General features: G+C 62.1%; 1 protein-coding gene across 2 annotated transcripts in view; it reads right to left on the bottom strand.

Annotated features, from left to right (window-relative positions):
• SLC22A18 (solute carrier family 22 member 18) overlaps positions 1-6,004 on the bottom strand; it is a 27,699-nt gene extending 21,695 nt beyond the window's left edge. The window contains exons 1-4 of one of the 2 annotated variants that reach the window (XM_004389392.2): positions 5,861-6,004; positions 1,922-2,019; positions 770-930; positions 170-302 (exon numbers count right to left, since the gene is read on the bottom strand). In XM_004389392.2, the coding sequence (XP_004389449.1) occupies positions 170-302; positions 770-930; positions 1,922-2,019; positions 5,861-6,004 (536 nt within the window). The remainder of the gene's footprint in view (positions 1-169; positions 303-769; positions 931-1,921; positions 2,020-5,860) is intronic. The other variant, XM_023724397.1, reaches the window with a different exon arrangement.
• Between the last annotated feature and the right edge of the window lie 7,596 nt (positions 6,005-13,600).

The following is a 13,600-nucleotide window of genomic DNA, read 5'->3' as shown; positions in this document are numbered from 1 at the left end:
CGCCCGCGCGCCACGCCCCCCGCGAGCCACACACCCCCCGCGAGCCACGCCCCCCCGCGCCACGCCCAGTCTCCGTCCACGCGGGCCCAACCTGTGCAGACGAGGAAACCGAGGCCCAGAGAAGGGCGTGGGGCGCAGAGCGCGCGGCACGCCACGCCCGGCTACTCACCCGCACGTGGTGCTCAGGGTCCCGCCGAGCAGGGAGCCGAAGATGATGCCGACGCCAAAGCAGAAGCCGAGCCGGCCCAGGGCTGCGGGCCGCTCCTCCGGCGGGGACAGGTCCGTGATGACCATCTGAGCGGCTGCGGGGAGAGCGGGGCGCTCAACGCGCGGACCCCCACGCTGACCCCGCCTCGCCAAGGCCACGCCCCAGAGCCCCCCTCCCTCCATCCCCTGGGCCAGGCCCGCAGCACCCCTCACGCGGTCCCACCCCTAGCCCTACTCCCGCCAGGCCACGCCCCAGAGCACCCCTCCCTCCATCCCCTGGGCCAGGCCAGGCCCCGCGGCACCCCTCACCCCGTCCCACCCCTAGCCCTACTCCCGCCAGGCCTCGCCCCCACCACGCCCCTTCCCCTCCAGGCCACACCCCCACACCACCCCGCCCCTTCTCCCGGTCTCTCCCTTCCTCACCCCAAACTTCTGGCTCAGGCCCCAGCACCCCAGGCCTCACACTGCCTCCTCGCCCCCGACACCGTCCCTCTCCCGGACCCAGGCCACGCCCTCCGCCTCTCGGGACCCGGGCTTTCCCGGCCGCAGCACCTCGCCTTACCTGGCAGCGTGTGCATGAGCGCGCTGGGCAGGCGCGAGATGAAGAGCAAGGCGACGCCGGGCAGGCCTGGGCTGCAGGCGGCCGCCAGGAGCAGGAAGAGCGCCGAGGCCGCCAGGAAGGAGAGCGTGAACGCGGCCCGCGCTCCGCGCTGGTCTGCGAACCTGGGGCGGGACACGGGGGCAGCAGGGTGGACCCCACCCCTCACCGACTGTGGCGGGATCCCCACCCCTGCGACACTTCACAGACCGGGGTTCCCCACCGGCACATGCCTGCCCAGGCCCCTCACCCTCGAGCTGCTGGGGAGCCAGGCCATTGATGCGCCTCCCACACACAGCCAGGACTGATGGAGTGATTAGGGTAGTGGGGGCAGGGCCTGGGCCCCTGTGGGGCTGCGGTGCCTCCTGAGGCAGACCTCCGTCCCCTCTGGTCTCAGTTTCCCCATCGTCCCAATGGGACCGAGCAGCGGCAGTGCGTCGGAGGTGTCTGGCCCCGGAGGCCGTTGCCACTCCGTATGAAAATCAACTGTTGAAGCGCATGGACCAGGGTGTGTGTGCTTTACGGGAAGTAGGTCCCAGGCTCAAGCCCTTTAACAGACTCACCTGCCCGTCTGTGTTCTTTCTAGCATGCATGGGACCCCCCAGATGCCCTTCTCATCCTGCGTTTTCTGCCTAAACATTAAAGATTCGATTCCTGCATGTTGTCCTGTCCACAGTGACATCAGCCAGGGACGATGTGACCACCGTGTTTCTGAGACCAGTAGGGATTTGGGGGCCACGGTGCCTGGAGCCCCTGCCTGTAGTCCCGGCCCGTCCCTGGCGTGGCCTTTTCAATATAAGTTGATGGTGAGCAAGCTGGCTTAGGGCGCTGGGCGTTTATGGCCGTGAGATTCCCCATTAAATCCTGTCTGGCCACAAACCAGAATCTGTGAAAGCCAGGGGGCGGGAAAACCCTGGGGGCAGGGGCTTAACTCCCGCTGTAAGGGACCAAAGCTGCCCCATGCCTCAGTTCACCCATCTGTGACTCAGGAGCCGCTGTCTTGCCTGTGTGGCGCCCAGTGTGAGGTGGGGAGTCCGGCTTGACCCAGCCTGTGACCTTTGAGGGGTGGGCGGGGTCATTCTGGGGTGAGGGTTCGCGCGCCCTCCCCCACAGTACCTGCCAAACACAGGCCCGCCCAGCAGCTGGAGCACCCCGAAGATGGTCTGCAGGTAGCCGAAGGCGATGGAGTCCAGGCCCAGCCTTCGGGCCAGGTACTGAAACACAAGAGGGACGCCATGGGAGAACTGGGCATCCAGGGTCCCAGGAGGGTGGGGTGGGGGCCTTTGAACAAAGGCTTCACCCACTAAAAGCCAAGTAGGGAAGGTGGTAGCATAGTCCATCAATTGTCCCAAGCGCACCATTTCCCAGCAGGACATGGGCCTGCTCAGTGTGGCTCTGCCACGCAGCCCCCAGCCACTCCTAGCCCCTCCCACCCACCTACCCAGGATGCCCATGACCAGTGTCCTGGAGACCCCAGCCCCGATCCTGTTCCCACACTGTGACCTCAGAGCCCCCGAAGCTGTTCCTTCCCACACCCTGGCCTCCTCCAGTAATCCCGCCTCCCTCCCCTCAGACGCGGTACCCACTCTCTTTCTGTCTAGCGCACCCCTCCCCAATGAGAATTGACCCCCCCTGCTCCTGGGATGCACCCCACTCTGCGTGCAACCTCCTCCAGCTGCAGCCCCTGCAGGTTCCCCTCCCCGACCCTGCTGGACAGTCATGCCACCTCCCCCCTGGTGAGTCGCTCCCCTTTGCCCTAGCAACTGTCCCTCCTCCTTTTCTGCCTTCAGACCTGCCTCTTCCTCCTCCCCTGCCCTGTCATCCCCGATGCTGTGACAGCCCCCACTTCCCACCATCACACCTGCCCACCTGCGGGCACCTTGACACCCAGGGCCTGCCCACCCAAGTCTCCCTCCCCCAGTGCATCCCTCCCAGCCTCCTGCCTGCTCACTGAGGGCTCCCCAGTGTCTCCCCTCTGCCCCTCTCTCCCGTCTCCTCCCCCAGGGGGCTGCTATTTCTCCTGTCTTTCCAAAGACCAGCCGCTGCCCCTTGCTCAGCTCCCCTTTGCAGCCAAAGACCTCAGAAGAGCTGCCTGGCCTGGCTGCCTCCAGGTCTTATCTCCCCCTCCCCTCCCCCCATCAGGCCTCACCCTCTCCCCTGGGGAGGTCACCCAGGACCTGCCTGCTGCATCTGGGGTGGCCCCCTCCCTCCTCTGTGACCCCCTGCTCTGGACTGTCCTGGGTCACCTGGGCCCGCCCCTCCTCCACACCTGGCCCCTCCTCTGCCCCACCTGCACTCATTCCTGGTGGAGCCCCCTGGGGTCATGCATGCACCCCACCTCCGTGCTGTTTGTGTCGCTGGCCCTCTCTGCTAAACTGACGTCCCCCCACTGCCCTGCCACTTGGATGTCTAATGGCATCTCCAATGCAAGGCATCCAAAATGGGGCTTCTGGCCTCCCCAAGACCGGCCCCTCTTGCAGCCGCCCCATCTCGGGTGCCGACACCTCCATCCTTCCAAGTGCTGAGGCCCAAGACCTCAGTGCCATCCCTTGCTCCCCGTTTTCTCCTTCACCCCACATCTAATCCCACGGCAACTCCCACAGCTGATCCAGATCCCAATCACTTCCCGTCTCCTCCACGGCCACCACCACCCGTCCCCTGGATTCCTCCAGGCATCTGGTCTCTCCTTCTTCTGCCCCACCCCCCCCCAGTTTATTTACAGCCTGGCAGCATAAGTCATGAGTGCCAGTATAACTTAGAAGTCAGAGTGTGTCCTCCCTGGGGTTCCATCCATCTCAGAGTGCAATCTGTCTCCCCACGATGGGGCCACTGCCTCCTCTCTGGCCGCAACGCCTGCCCCCCACCAGCCCCCTTCCAGCTGCGCTGGCCTGTTGCTGCCCCAGGGCCTTTGCACTGGCTGTTCTGCCCCGAGGCTTTTCTCTCTTCTTCTTTTCCTTCAAGCCTTGGCCCTCACAGCCCTCTCACCCCACCCTGCCGTTTCTTTTCCCACAGCACGTGCGATGGTCTGATAAGTTACACAGCCTAGTTGTTACAGGCAGTGTCTGACTCAAGACGTGTTCCAGTTACAACAAACCGCACTTACGACTGTCTGTTGTCTCTCTCTTTTTTTTTTGATACATCTTATCCTTAGTCGGAGCCCTGGTGGCACAGCAGCTCACGGCTGCAGGTACTAACCAAAAGGTCGGTAGTTTGAATCTACCAGCCCCTCCTTGGAAACCCTATGGGGCAGTTCTGCTCTGTCCTGTAGGGTTGATATGAGTTGGAATCAACTGGACGGCACTGGGTTTGGTTTTCTGGCTTTAGCCTTAGTCATATGTACATATTACTATGTTCTGTTGTACATGGGGTCGCGATGAGGGGGAACCCACTTGAGGACACGTGACAACAACACTGTGTACAATGTTGCAGCGCATGCTTTGCTGATGGTATTATTCTCAGATGTTCATTCGCAGATGTTCAAAAATCGGATTTATAAAGAAACCGATAATAAAAGGCAATAATCATGAAAACTAAAAAAAAAAAAGTATTCGACTTAGGTCATCGGAATGACTTAGGTCATTCCACGGAGTCATGGGAATGGAATCCCTTTGTAAGTCAGAGACCACTTGCAGCATGCTTACTGTTCACGGCTGTCCCCCCGCCCCGCCCCACAGCCCCACGCTTACTGCTCACGGCTGTCCCCCCTTCCCACCACGCATACTGGGCATGAGCTCCGGTTTGCTGTGCCGCATTCTGAGCTCTGAGAACTGCGTGTGCTCACAGCAAGGGCTCAACACAAATTTGTGGAACAACTGGGGGCTCCCCCATGCGAGCCAGCAACAATGGTGAGGATAACACCGCAAACACTTCTTCAGCCCTTGCTCTGTGCTAGGCCATTCCACGGGCTTTAGACAATCACTCGGCTCTCAGCACTGATTCCGCGAGGGAGGGGTTGTTATTGTCCATTTTCCGAAGGAGAAACCAAGGCTGCTGGCCAGGGTCACAGCGCTCAGCCGAGGACAATCAGGGCGCAGACCCAGGCCCGAGAAAACGTTTTGGGAGGCGTAGGATGGGGCCTTTGGGACTCACTGTTTGACCAGGAGCCCCTGCTATGACACAGGCTGATGTCCTTGCCACCCGAGGTCCCCAGCCCCAGGCTGTGAGGGCCTAGCAGAGGGGAGGCATCTGAGCCCAGGCTGAACTTCCCAGTGGGGCACATGGGGAAGGCCCCAGCTGGGGAGCTGGGCTGCCCCAGGTTTGGGCTATGTCTAAAATTCTGTGTGTTCGTGTGTGAGCTGTCCCCAGGCATCTCTGAGCCTTGGATTCCTGGGGTAATAGAGCAGGGGCTGGCTTTAATTAGGGCCCTAGGCCCCGTCCTCACCCTGACCAGGCGCTGGGAGTGCCACGGCCCCACCCAGACAAGGAGAGGTGAACACCTGGGTACTGATGGCCTGCAGGGAGAGACTCCAAGGGCCAGCTGCAGGAGTGGACCAGCACGCGTGGGGAGGTGATGAGTGGGAGGTGGCGGTGGGCAGCCAGGCCGTGCTCCACCCTGGGGGCCATAGAGAAGACAACGACCAAGTCCCTGCCCTCGTGGTTGGAGCTCACATGCGTGGGAACCACAGGAACAGAATACGCTAGAATGGGGTGTCGTGTGGTAGGCCAGCTGGACGAGGGGCTGGAGTGAGGTGACCCCACAGCACCAGGCGAGGGTCAGGGAAGGCCCACTGGCAGGTCCCTGAGCAGAGGCCTGACTGCAGGATGACAGGGGCCCAGCAGATGTCCTGGAAGCACCTGCTGGGCAGAGGATCCATAGGGCGCAGGCCCCAAGGTGGGAGGGGGGGCGGGGCCCAGGAAGGTAAACAGAGACAGGGCATCACGTGACGGTTGCTGCCTTGCGGCAGGGAGCCCCACTCTGCTGGCCTCCCCAGGGCTGGCGGTACACTCCCAGCACAAGAGGGAGGGCCCGCAGGCAGCGTGAAGCCCCCAGCCCTGCACAGACGAGGCAAGAGGGACAGTGCGGCCTCCGTGGCCCGCTGCCTGAGGGGTACTCACTGGCACAGTGGAGAACTGCATGAACAGGCAGGCGAATTCCAATGCAGCCAGCACGTAGGTTAGCAGGAGGACCCCCGGCCGGTGCAGAGCACCCATCTTGCTGGAGGGCTGGCCCTGGCCCCTGGGGGCCCTAGCCCCTCGCATTCTGGGCAGGGAGACCCGGAGGGAGCTGAGTGGAGGCCGCTGAGCTCAAGAGCAGGTACGGGGCAAAAGTCCTGTTGGTCAGGGCGCATGTGCTGAGTCACCGGGCCAGCAGGAGGTGGTGGCACCCGCGTCACCTCACCCTGAGGAGCAGCCTGCAGGAGAGGACATCGTAAGACCCTTGCCTCCCTGCCCAACCCCCCTGTAGAATGACCTTGCCGGCCCCTCTCGTTCTCCCAGTGGCGGTGGCGCCTTTTAGCAAACCCCCCCTTGGTGGAGTGGCAGGCAGAGCAGACGGGAGGCAGCGGCTCTCGGGGAGAGGCCAGGGTGGGGTGGGCCCTGGCGCAGCCCTCATTTGGGTGGGGTCCTCCACCCCCACTACATTCAGGTCTCTGGGCTTATAGCCTCCTGGGACAGGAGGTGGGGACCCCACCCCCAAGTGTGCCTTACTCAGCAAGGCATCAGCACCCCATTTTTAGAGGAAAATAGGCCCTGCATGGGGGCTGACGGCAGCTGGGATAGACTGCCCTGTGAGTGGTGGGCTGATTGGTTTCCCTGTGCCTGGGCCTCCTTGAGCCCACAGCCCACCCCCAACCCCCACCAAGCCAGGGCAGCTCTCAGGGAAGGTCTACCTGCCTCCAGGCCCTTCAGCCCCAATCTGAGGAGGTCCTGGGGGGCTGGGGGAAACTGGGGAGAAGTCAGGAGGGGGTTTTGGGAGACCAGTCAGGTCCCTGTCCCTATCTCACCCTGGGTCCAGAGCCAGCCTTCCACTCCTAACATCAGGGGGGGACCCCTGCACGCCCTCCGCTCCGCCTTGCTCCCGCCCCACTCCCGCAGGGCGACCACCAGGCCCGAACCAGATCTCGCAGCTCTAAGGGGGCCTCCTTGTGCCAAATGAACACCTGGCTGCGTTGTTCGCTGAAGCACGGCCTTGGGGCCCGGGGGCCACGGGGTGGGGAAGGAGTAGGCAGCGCAGAGGGCGTCCCCAGTCTGTGCCCGCCGCCCCCCACCTGGGGTGTGGGAGATGGAGGGCGGCTGGGGCCGAGGTGGGGAGCCCTGTGGGCGCGCGGCAGCACCTCGAGGGACCCAGGCTCGTCTCTGCGCGGTTGTGCTGGGGACGGGGACCTGCCTGCCGAGATGCTGCTTGCCGGGTGACACTCGTCCTCCGGGGGTGAACTGCGACCCCGCCCTGCGCCCTGCTAGGGTGAGCTCCAGCCCCGCCCTCCCGGGGCGACCAGGATCACTGCCCTCCGGGGCAGGGTAGCGGCGCCTGCCCCGCCCACCCCGCGGTCCCCACGCTCCCATTGGCCGAGCCCACTCTGTCGCCCCGCCCCCGCCCCCGCCGCCCCTCCCTCCTTGGCACCCGCTTTGCCTCTGCCTCCTTCTCTCTGGACTGGGCCTCGGCGTAGAGCGGGGAGGAACTCTGGCCTCTCATCCCGCAGCGGGTGTCAGTCGAGGCCAGGGGAGCTGAGGACGGAGGGGTGGAGGTGCAGGGTCGGGAGGGGTGCTGGAAGAGGAATTGGAGGAGAAGGAGACGGGAAGAGCGAAGGAGGGACAGGGACGCGGCCCGGAGGCCGAGGAAGGTGGGGGATGGGGCAGAGGGAACGGAGGGAAAAAGGGAAGGGGAGGGGCAGGAGGGCGTGGTCTGGCCTGACCCCCACCCCCATGCCCAGGGTCTGCACAGAGACCTCGGCTTCCTGGGAGTAGCGCCTGGGCCCCGCCTCCCACAGATCAGGAGGCACAGCGAGTTACTGGGATGCAGTCCTCCATTGCGCCCTGCTTGCCCGGGCCACCCGAGCCACTTGGCACCCCTGTGTGGTTCTTCTTCTTCCAGCCCAAAGGGCAGTTTCCCACACGTCCTCCAGACCAGGAAGCTCCCCGCCTCCAGATAGATTGTTTCTGCTCCAACCAGTTCCTGACACCCACAGGCCCTGCTCAGCGAAGGAGGAAGGCAGCAGTGAGTAGCCAGTCACCTAATGCGCGACTTCACGAAGCTCTGCCCGGAGCCCCCGCTGGGGCCCCCAGGAGACACCCGGCTCTGCAGGCTGTTGTGAAGCCACAGCGCCCAGGACTCTGCTATCCCACCCACCTGCCCTGCTGCAGCCTCGGTGAGGGCCAGGCCCGGCGCCCGAATGTCCAAAGACACAGTCCCTGTCAGACTGGAAACACAGCTCACAGTCAGAAAGCTGCAGGGGAAGGAGTCCAGGGACAGACAGGGAGCAGCCCAGCGTCCTGGCAGTGATAGAGCAGAGCCAAGTCCCCCAGCCCCGCGTTCTGCTGCCATGCAGGGCTGGGCCGAGGGGCCCCCCCACCGCACACATCGCTGTCACCTAATTTACTGTGGAGAGGGGTCACGCCCCAGCCCTCGGCTGTACGAGCAGAGGCACGCATGCTCTGTTTGGGAAAGTCCAGCACAGTGCAAACAGGGGAGATGGCTTGCATCTGTGAGGGGTGCCCCAAGCTCACCTCAACCCCAGCTTTAGGTGGAGTCCCTATGGCCTCCCTGGGGGTAGGGGTGCTGGTCCTGCTAAGAGTCCAGAGCCCAGGGCGTCCCGGTGGGTGGCCTGGCTGCTTCCCACAGACCTGGCCAGGGGGTCGCCCATCCCTGGCTCCTTCCAGCTTGTCAGGGCAGGAGGTGGAGGTGAGGAGCAGAGGGAGTGGCTGGGGGGAGCCCGAGGGCTCCTGGAGCATGTGGGACTGGCTACTTACTGCTGCCTTCCTCCTTCGCTGAAGGAGGGTGGGTGTCGGGAACTGGTTGGAGCAGAAACAATCTATCTGGAGGCCGGGAGCTTCCTGGTCTGGAGGACTTGTGGGAAACTACGCTTTGGGCTGGAAAAAGAGGAACCACACAGAAGCCCGAACGCTGGGACTCCGTCTTCCTCCTCCAGAGCAGCTGCAGGGCTGTGGAGGTGGGGGGAGGGCAGGGGGCTAGCTGCTGCTTTAGCTGCACCACAAATGCCCCGGAGACCCCCTCCTCTGTGCCTACTGGGGCCCTCGCCCTGGGGCCCTCACCTAGCCCCAGGCACCACGGAGGGCTTCTCCCAGTCTGGAGGAGGTGGGGAGGCTTCCGGGAGGAGGCGTCTCAAGGATGAGCACAGATGGGCCACGTGCGGGAAGGGCATCCAGGCCAAGGGAGCGGTGTGGCATGGAGGCGTGCCCCAGCTTGGTGTATTTTGGGACCCGAAAGCACTTGACGGGGCTTGGCAGAGGGTGTGTAGGGGGTGAGGGGGCAATGTGGAGTCTGGAGACAGGGGTCATGAGGTTCAGGGCACAGGGGGCTGGTGGGCCCTGGGGGCCCCGGGAGGGCTGAAGCAGAGGGGTGTGGTGTGCAGTGCTCTGCAGAGGGGCCCTGCCCACTGTGTCCTGGGGGTTGAGGCCCCTGGGAGATGGGTGGGGCTGGAGAGGGGTACCCCCCCGAGCTGAAATGAGGACGAGCTGTGAAACAGGCAGACTCGCTTAACCCAACATTCATTGAGTACCTACTGTGTGCAGGCTCTGTGCCAGGTGCCTGGATACTCCGCACAGAGTCGACACAAGACCCCTGCCCTGTGACGCTTGCAATCACAGCGTGTGTGCGCGCGCGCACGCATGTGCAGACAATATGATGGCATACGTGAATTACACATGTGGTGTGAGCACTGTGGCTTTTGTTATGTGTGAGATGGGAGACAAGCAGGAGTCTGAACCTGCCTTAGGATCCAGAAGGATCTTCTGGCTGCAGTGGGGGTTGGGGTGGGGGTCAGCCCAGGGGCTTTGGCAGCCACCCAGATGAGAGGTGCCGTGGCTCGGATCGGGGTGGGGATGGGGTGTGTGGGGTGTCTGGGTTCTGTGCGCTCTAGGGGACAGGCTGACAGGGTTTCCCGATGTGGTGTGAGGGCCAGGGGTCACTCGAGTTGTTACTGGAAGTGCTGGGAGCAGTGTGTTCCGGAGGCTCCTTGTTATTCTGATTCCTCGAGAACCACCTCGGATTCGGCTGGGGTGGGACGGGGCCTGGGGCTGGAAAGAGCCTGGGGCAGGAGAGAGCGTAGGGCGGGGTCCTCCCCTTCCCCCATGTCTCCGTGCCTAGCCTGCAGATTTTGGGATGCAGGCCTGTGGGGGTCTCCAGCCTGCTGCCTGACCTAGGGGTGGGGGACTTGGCAGCCCCCAGAATCCAGTGAGCCGTTTCCTTGAATCTATGCATCTCACTCTTCCGTGTCTCTGCAGAACCCGGGCAGACCCCGCTGCGGGGCAGGTTCAGAACTCAGCCAACCGTGGGCCCCCGGAGCCCCAGGCTGGGGTGGGGTTAGCCTGGCAGGACTGTCCTAGGGGCCACAGGCTCAGGAGGGGTCCCCCGAGCCTGGCACAGGAGTGGTATCTTGGCCTCGGTATGGTCAGCTCCATGGCCAGGCTGAGTCGGGAAAGGTGGTTTCAAACGGTCCAAGTCCAGGGTGGACAGGCTAGCCAGGCAGCCCTGGGAGGTCTGGTCTCGCCAACTCTGCTGTGACCTGCTGGGCACCACCGCCTGGACCTTTGCAGGCACCACGTGAGTGCTGAGGGACCTTCCAGAGTCTGAGTCCCGGCAAAGGCTGCCAGAAGGAGGGGCAGGGCCAGGAGGTGGGACCCGTCAGAGGGCCCAGCCTCCAGGCCCCCTCGAGGGATGCTTCGCCTAACTCCCACATACCGGCAAGAACTGTAGCTTCAAGGGAGGGATGTCCACGCAGCGAGGCTGGAGGGGAAGCCGCCAGCAGCGAGCGGAGGGCAGAGGGTAGCTTGGAATCTCACAGGAAGGCAGACTCCAGGGAGAGCAGCCGCACACCTGCTCGCCAGGCACGGGGGTGGGCAGTGTAAACAAGTTCCTCCCCACCTGGGTCCCAGTGGCTGGCACATTTCTTAGTGACGGGAGGTTGCAAACGACCGTCTCTTTGGTACCTACATCCCCCCTGGCCCAGCTAGAAGGGATCACTCTGTGTTCTGAAACTCCACCTACATCCTGTGTTTTCTAGAACCTTCTGCCCAGGAACCCAGATGAGAATCCAGAAAGAAGCAGGAGGGACTTCTGAGAAGAGGGGTCACACAACCCGCACACCCGTTCTGACCCTAGAAGACCCCTCAGCCGTGCCAGGGTCGCAACCTCTCACGTGGTGGCGTTTTGGGGTACCTGTCTATTGGGTTTCTGTTGGGGCAGCCACACTGACCACATCTGGAGAGGTGCTCTGGGCACCGCAGGCTGGCCACGTGGCTTGCTAAGGTGTCTGCTGCCCCAGGGCCTCTGGGCTTAGAGGGGATGTTCGGCTGTAGTTGGAATGGTGGCTGCAGGGTATCGCGGCTTTGGGTTTGTCCCTCCTGCACTGTGAGCCCGGGGGAGAGGCTACCGACAGGGACGGTGATGCCCCCGCCTGCTCAGGGCGAGGCGGCTGCGCCAGGCTTCTGCAGACCTGGCCTCCAAGCCTCACCAGGGGCCGCCCAGCTGAGAAGACAGCACAGAGAGCTCAAGCCACGTGCCCGAGGACACACAGCCAGGAAAATTCCCCTGGGCCAGACAGTACCTCCCGCTGTTGTCACCGGGTGGATGCTCGGAGCATTTCCAGCAGTGTGTGTGCGTCAGATGGCCGCTAATAACCTGGGCCCACCTGCTCCCCTCCCTTCCCGCCCTGTGGAGGCACCTCCTGGTCCCCTCCTCCCAACTCCTCCCATCCCCACATCTAAGGGTCCCAGAGTCCTCTGGTCTTGCCCCTTTTATTCGCCAGCCCCTGTGCTGGGCTGGGACACCGTCATGTCCTGCCTGCCTGAGTGGTATCCATCATCCACAAACAGGCCCCGGCCCCCTAAGCTGGAACACCCTGGGGCTCCCCAGTGCCAGTCCCTAGGTCCTCCATACCAGGCCCCTGGACCTTCTTCAGTCCCGGGCTGCCACAGCCCCTCGGGGCCTGGGCACGGACACCCCCTCAACATGGGACCCCTCACTCCCAGCTTCCTCAGGACCCCCTCTACATCCCAACCCAGAGGCTGGACCCGGATGGGGGCTCCCACCACACCCTGTTTCCCACCATCACGGCACAAGTACCGCTCAATTGCTGTCGAAGCTCGGGATGGCCCCCGGCGGGGGCAGGAGCCACGGCAACATGGAGGTGGGCCCTGGGCCCTTCCTGACCTCCCGCAGGATGGCCTGAGATTGTAGGGCTGTCTGGGGGACGTGGGCACGCGTCCCTTCACGCCTGCTGTCCTGTCCACCTCTCGCCCTGCCTGAGGAGGGCCTGTGTCTGTCCACAGGCCAGGCGGTCCTTGGCCCGCAGCCCAAAGATGGGCACTATGACGATTGTTGTGTCGTTTTTGTTACGAAGCGGCTGAACACGCTTGTGTCTTTTTTTTTTAAATTGTACTTTAGGTGAATGTTTACAGAACAAATATTTTTCCATTAAATAGTCAGTACACATATTGTTTTATGACATTGGTTAACAACCCCATGACATGTCAACAAGCTCCCTTCTCGGCCTTGGAGGACCTTTTTTTTTTTTTTTTGGTGAAAATATACATAGCCAAAGGTACACCATTTCAAAAATTTCTACATGCACAGTTCAGTGACGTTGATTACGTTCTTCCAGTTGTGCTGCTATTCTCACTTTAGATGAAGGTTTACAGAACAAAATAGTTTCTCGTTAAACAGTTAGCACACATATTGCCCTATGACAATGGTTAACAACCCCACTACATGTCAACACTGTCCTTACTCAACCTTGGGTTCCCTATCACCAGCTTTCCTGTCCCCTTCTGCCTTCTAGTCCTTGTCCCTGGACTGCTGTGCCTCATTAGCCCCGTTTTGTTTTATGGGGCTGTCCACTCCCCGGCTGAACGGTGAACCTTGGAAGTGACTTCATCACTGAGCTAAAAGGGTGTCTGTCTCCTTTAGGCCAGTAAATCTGGTCTTTTTTAGTGTGTTAAAATTTTGTTCTACATCCTTCTCCAGCTCTGTCCAGAACCCTCTGTTGTGATCCTGGTCAGAGCAGTCAGTGGTGGTAGCCGGGCACCATCTAGCTGTACTGGACTCAGTCTGGTGGAGGCCTTGGTAGCTGTGGCCCATTAGTCCTTCCGACTAATCTTTTTCTGGTATCCTGTTCTCTTCATTCTCCTTTGCTCCCGAAGTGGTGAGACCAGTGGAGTATCTTAGATGGCTGCTCACAGGCTTTTAAGACCCCAGACGCTACTCACCAAGGTAGAATGTAGAATATTGTCTTTATAAACTGTATTATGCCAATTGAGCTAGATGTTCCCGGAGACCGTGGTCCCCACAGCCCTCCACTCAGCAATTCGGTCCCTTAGGGAGTATGGATGTGTCTATGGGGCTTCCGTGACCTTTCCTTGTCCAAGTTGTACTGGCTTTCCCAGCATTGTGTACTGTCTCACCCTTCACCAGGGTTACCAGTTATCTATTGTCTGTTTAGTATTTTACCCCCTCCCTTCCCATCCCACACACTTGTGTCTTATAACTAAAGGTGTGTGTGTCCACATGTGGCCGTTCAGGCCTGCAGGCCGCTGGCAGCAGGGAGGGCGGGCGCAGTCCAGGGTCGGAGCTCGCTACAGCCCAGGGGGTCTCTGGTCAGCAGCCCTAAGGAAAGGCACCAA

Source organism: Trichechus manatus, unplaced genomic scaffold (assembly GCF_000243295.1).
Source record: "Trichechus manatus latirostris isolate Lorelei unplaced genomic scaffold, TriManLat1.0 scaffold00244, whole genome shotgun sequence".
NCBI classification, from domain to species: Eukaryota; Metazoa; Chordata; class Mammalia; order Sirenia; family Trichechidae; genus Trichechus; species Trichechus manatus.
This window is presented reverse-complemented; position numbering and strand designations above follow the sequence as displayed.